The sequence below is a fragment of the Saccostrea echinata genome, unplaced genomic scaffold (genome assembly GCF_033153115.1).
Source record: "Saccostrea echinata isolate AGI-Se365-2 ecotype Australia unplaced genomic scaffold, CSIRO_AGI_Sech_v1 ptg000012l, whole genome shotgun sequence".
Classification (NCBI taxonomy): domain Eukaryota; kingdom Metazoa; phylum Mollusca; class Bivalvia; order Ostreida; family Ostreidae; genus Saccostrea; species Saccostrea echinata.
This window is the reverse complement of record NW_026889761.1, coordinates 24,958,444-24,964,443: the sequence shown is the minus strand read 5'-3', so window position 1 is coordinate 24,964,443 and position 6,000 is coordinate 24,958,444. Positions and strand designations below refer to the sequence as shown.

Here is a 6,000-nt window from a genome sequence, read left to right as displayed (position 1 = left end):
AGATTGTTCAAAAGGAAATTTACAACTTCTGCTATGGTAATGGCCAGTTGTGAACGTTGACAGTGAAAATCATGCCGAGGTTGCACCACAGGCGAATGTCCATAGAAACGGACAAAGTGGCGGTCAACGTCCATCGGTTAAAACACCGGCGAATGTCTGTGGAGAGGGAAAAAGTGGAAGTGGATGTGAAGCATCTTCATCCGCGGCGAAAATCGGTAGAGACGGACAAAGTAGAAAATGATCAGCAGCGATTGAAGCATCGGCGAATGTCCGTTGAGACAGAGAACCCAACTTTGCTTGGTTATCTGCACCGCCGGCGGTGGTCGTGGGATACTATACACCACATTAGTGATACCCTGCACCTGACCTTGAAGGGCAAGAGACGAGCCACACTGCCTGAGGAGGATATAGGATGTGACGGAGAGGTGGAGGAATCCCATCATGGGAGGTTTCACCACTTTACGAGATCTGTATCAATGACTTTGAGGAAAAAGAAAATTCCTGTACCTGCACTGGCTATTGTGGAGTTTGAAAATGGAAATGTCAAACTGGTAAGGGAGACATTAGATCATTGATATTTCTCATATTTGTATGTCTGTGAGTGCATGGGGTCTATAAGGATGTAAATAATGATATGATTTTCTTATGAAGAGAATGAATTATTCATAGTAAGTCATAAGTATCAAGTGTGATTGTGTTGATTAGTAACTGACAGTGCAATTCTCACATGGAAATGAGTTAGATCTAAAATAAAAATAAAAAGACAGGCATAAAGTACATTAATTCAAATAAGAGCATGTATATTGGGTTGACCCTTTTTAGATGAACTTGGTCTCAAAATGTCACTGTTAATTCTAGCTGCTATATAAAATATTCATTGAATTTATACTATCTAAAATAATTCCATGCTCCTAAATGAATAAGTACAATTTTTGACAATAAGATATATGGCTTTGTTATCTGAAAAGGAAATTAATGTGCACTTCATTTAACTTGATTATTGATTTTAAAGTTAAAAAAAAAAAATAAAAAACTCAATAAATAGATCAAATGTTTTTTAGTCAAAAATATGGAAATGCACTTGCATCTGAGTGGGTAATTGTCAGACATTAACAGTTATAGACACAGGAAATGTTAAATTACTGGATATCATGCTTGTATCACAATATAATTCTTACACAACATAAAAATCATAATCATATTCATCATCCTATATGTACAAGGCCATCAACAAGATAATAAATTGTAATTAAGCTTCAAATTCAGATAAGTTACGTAACTATTTATCTCCCAAGAAAGGCTAGGATTACAGTAAGTAATGTAATGTTGAAATTTCTGAAAGCTTCTTCTGTAAAAATAAAGCCAGTTGTTTTATTTGCCGATTTATTTTAATATTTTCCTTATCACTTAAAAACCTTTAAGCTTTAGTGAGTGATTTAAAATGTGTTGAATGTTCATGTACTTGGTTCATTATTCATAATTATAATAAATCAGATAGGGATTTTATATACTGGCATGTAACAAAAAGAAATGAAAGATAATTTTAGTGTGTATTCCAAAAATGTTGAATTTATTCATTGTGTTAGTTGGACATGTCTGTTGGTTGCAGTAAATGTTATACTACTATATACCAGTTCAATGTATATAATGAATGTTCATATATGATTCTATTCCAGTATATAACCATGCATTAACATGTTAATTAAGGTAAATTAATTTTATTTGAAAATGAAAATATTCAAAATATTATATCTCTAGAATTTTTTCAATGCCATAAACAATTCATTTATAAAAGTATAAAAGTAGACAAAAATGAGTGTGAAGATATTACTTAACACCCCCCCCTCCCCCCCCCCCCCCCCCCAACATATATACATACAAAATGACATGAATGATGAATGCTTGTCTTTTCAATACTCTATTGAGATGAAAGCAATTGAAGGGAAATAACTCTTACAGGTTCGTTCTGACAGTATATGTCTGGTAAATTATTTTATGACTGACCAGAGGTACAGAATTTCAGTAGATAGTAAATATTTGTCCTGGCTTTGATCTTAGGATTCTGTGGTCATTATATAATGTTTACTTATAACCTTCTCGTATTTATTGCTGTAAATTTCAGAAGATCTTGATTGTGTAACTTTATAAGTCCACTACTGACAATACAAGGCTATAGTAAAGTGTTACCTTAAGTTTGTTCATTAGTCATTTGTCAGTATGTCTGTCCATGGACCATACCTTTAGTTTGTCTGTGAAGCTAACATCATCATTTCAATGTGTCCTTTATGGCTGATGGCACTTTAGTTAAACTTGATTCAAATGGCCACATGCAGATAAATATATATGCTTGAAGCAAGATTGTCAATTCCTTCATTTATAAAATATCAGGAATAGTGTTCATTCAAAAATTTATTAGTTGCATATTGGTCGTGCAAAAAATCTGAATTTGGTTGAGGATTAGTAGGAGTACTGTAATGCTTAAGTAATACTTATAATGGTATGTCTGTAGTTTTTGGATAAGAACTGAATCAATATTGCTCTTAACTCAGATAAAGCACTCAGTTCAAATGCATCTGACTTAACCTTAGAATATGGCTTCATTTTCAGCCTCTTAACCAGTTAAAGTGATTGAACACTGTGCTTTCTATTCCACAATAAAATTGATAACCTGCATAGTAATTTGGATAAGTACTTCAAGTTTATCAGTAGAAGATAAGTGGTTGTTGAACCAGACACCTCCTTAGTTAATCAGATTAACATTTTTATTGTAGAGTGATTACCTTAATCCTAGTGTATAATTGTAAAATGATTTTTAATTCTGTTACACAATGATGGATCCTATCTTTGAATTGGAGGTAAGGTGGAATTTTTTTCTATTTAAACTTGGTCTAGCTAGTTTGCACATATACATTTCAACACCTGCAATAAATACCTCTGTGTTCTGGCTTTGAGGTCATTATTACATGACCTTACAGTAAACTACATACTTAATATTACACAATCATCTGCAAATTTTGAAAGTTGGCATTTCAGTTATTCATTGTACAGAGACCAAAAGGAAAATGGACCTAATGCTTTATATATATTCTTTGTTTTCCCTGCAAAGTGTCTGTTTTAAGATTTGAAATCTATATTTAAATTGCAGAAGTGCAGAGAGCTGCATGCAGGCTCAATAGATTAAGTGCTTCTGGAAATGATATACTGCGCTGTACTTTTGGTCTGGTGGATTCTGACAATTTTTGTGTCAGATTTTTATCAGAAATCCTATTGATCTCTTAGTTCTCTAAAAAAGTCACTGCTTGTTTGTAGATAATGCCCTTCTTTTTTTCTTCCCCAACTTTTAAAACAAGATACTTGACAACATTGTCAAAACAAGAATGAGGAATCTTCTTTCAAAAATAATGTCAGTTATTATGAGGAATAGCTGGGCTCAGAATTCAGCCATCTGTTACGTCAGATCTATATCTAAGACAGAGGCTGTTTGGCCAGTTTCCATCACCAATATTTGCTTGAAAATTTGTCCCCTCCCCCCCCCCCCCCAAAAGAAAAAAAAAATTTGAATTTTTATTTTTTTAATAAAAAAAACAACAACAACAACAACAAAAAAAACAAACAAAATAAAAAAATAACCAAATGATAAGTAATATTTGCTGATTGTTTTGAAGAATTGATTTTTGAACTTGTGGGTATGTATTATACATTCCTGTTGTTGTCAATTTTTTTGTAGTCCTTTGTTGTTTAATAAAAATCAGAGAATTCAAGAGATTTTTTAAAAAAATCAAATTCCCTATCTTTGATATAGCAAGTTGACTGGATTTGCAAAAATTTAAATGCTTTGTTTGAAGGATCAAATGAAAAAAGACTGATGTCCTTCTTGCATGGGAGTGAGAAGTTGAGAAAAAGATTATATTTTCTACATGTCAGAGATATATATTTTTATTATTTTTAATAACTTGAAGGAATGTTTATTGAATTGAATATTTAATCTGTATAAACAGTAAGTTTGATTAGAAGGTAATTACAGAACAATGGGTCTGATTAAGGACACTGATTTTATCTACACGAATAACATAATGAGAACCAATGAAAATGAAATGCAAACCCTTGTATACCAGTGTACAGAATTATGGGAGATAAATATTGTAACAATTCCCATTTTAATCAAATCTCCTAATCCAGTTAGGATAATCTGGTTTACGGTGATTATATACAGACATTTAAATTTTCAACAGAAACAATATTCACAGGGTGACACTTAAAGCATACTAATAAATACATCAATAACAAATGGTCAACATAAACTATTGGGAAACACAATAAATTCTGTTTATTGTCACCGTGATGTGTCCCCGACAGAGATCGGCCCGTCATGTTGTACCTGTCCACTGGCCAGTTTAGAGCTGACCCCTCACACCTTCAGGTCCGATATTCACGTGTTGACTTTGGTTAATTAGTCGATTCTGATCATGTTTTGGATTCTTGTTCCGAGTGTTTTAGTTGAGGATTCAGCTGTGATTTGTTGATTTTTTTTGGTGATTCTTTGGAATAATATTGAGGTTTGATTAACTTCATTCTAGGGATTTAGAGGATAAAGATACTCAATTTGTTTTGATTTTTGAAGTTTAAATTTTGTGAATTTATTTAAAAGTTCTTCAACAAGGATTTTTGGAAGATTTGCACATACAAGTTTGTAATTTTTCAAACTGGAAGACTTCTTAACTTTGATTTTGATTTGAATTTTCTGATTAAATAAAAACAGAGCTGTGAAAATTCAAACATTCAGACTTATAAATAAAGTGAAATTAATTTATCGCAAGCAGCTGCTACAGTTTATTCAGATGTAGAGGATTTGTGAAATCTGCCCTACTTAAGACATTAAAAAAAAGAAAGACAAGCTATGGGTAAGTTTGAAATTGTATAACAAATTTTAATTTGTTCTTTTCTCCTCCAGTTCTACATTTAGTATTGAAAAAAACATATGTGTTTTACTTATTCTGAATTCAAGATATCATTCATAAGATGTATGAATTAACGCAGTTATAAACTCATTGAAATGACTGTTGCATTGTATATTTAGGTCAACATAACCATATATTCCCTACTATTGAGTAATTAATTGACACAATGATTAATATTCGTGTATTAATTAGTGTTATTAATAGCAGAAGTCTCTAATTTAGTTATTTTTTCCAAGTTAGTGATATAAAAAGTGTTTTCGGCTAACATTAATTATTCTATATTTATTGAACATATACATTTACATATACATGTACATGCAAGTATACATGCATGTACATGCAAGTATACATGTACTAAAACATTACAATATACGTAATGGAAACTGAGGAGGAGTTGGGGGATAGGGGGGGGAGGGTGTTAAATAAGACAACAGTTTAATTTATTTAACATTCTGGTACATATAAGTAATATAAGTTTGGTACAAATTTATGTTACATCATTAGCATTTTCATGAATCTTTCTTGTTTAGGAGTCCCCCTTGAAGTCAGTTGTAAATAACTTGGCTAAAATGGCCAACCCATTAGGTATCCACAAAACATACCCATTAGTGGGGCAAAATTGTCTTCTATTAAGAGCAGGTGGAAGGTTGAACCCACAAATAACTAAGTTTAAATTTTTTTATCAAAGAAATAATCAGCCGTACATCAATTTCTATGGAAATATGATATTGACTCTTGATATGCTTTTTCATAAAGTAATGGAAATTCATATTTACAAAGATTGGTATGACGAACAGAGATTTTTTTTTCTGAAACTCCAGCATGGCATGGGAATACATAAAATAAGGGCTACATTTTGTAATAAGCAGGTTGAAATGAGGTAGGTATTATTTAAGCTGTATATAAATTTTGGTGATTATTGAAGATTGGGATGAAATCCCTAAGTTTGTTGTTATTATTGATGGCAGGTAAAGTGGGATGGAATACCTGTGGATTTTGGGGCTTAATTAAGTGTATCAGAGACCAGATAATGCTACGAGGT

General features: G+C 32.0%; 1 protein-coding gene across 1 annotated transcript in view; it reads left to right on the top strand.

The window, feature by feature from the left end:
• Window positions 1–6,000, top strand: part of LOC133185598 (uncharacterized) — a 109,655-nt gene continuing 103,655 nt past the window's right edge. Inside the window, exon 1 of the mRNA XM_061320904.1 lies at window positions 1–551. Coding sequence (XP_061176888.1) covers window positions 72–551 — 480 coding nt within the window. The 5' untranslated portion in view covers window positions 1–71. The remainder of the gene's footprint in view (window positions 552–6,000) is intronic.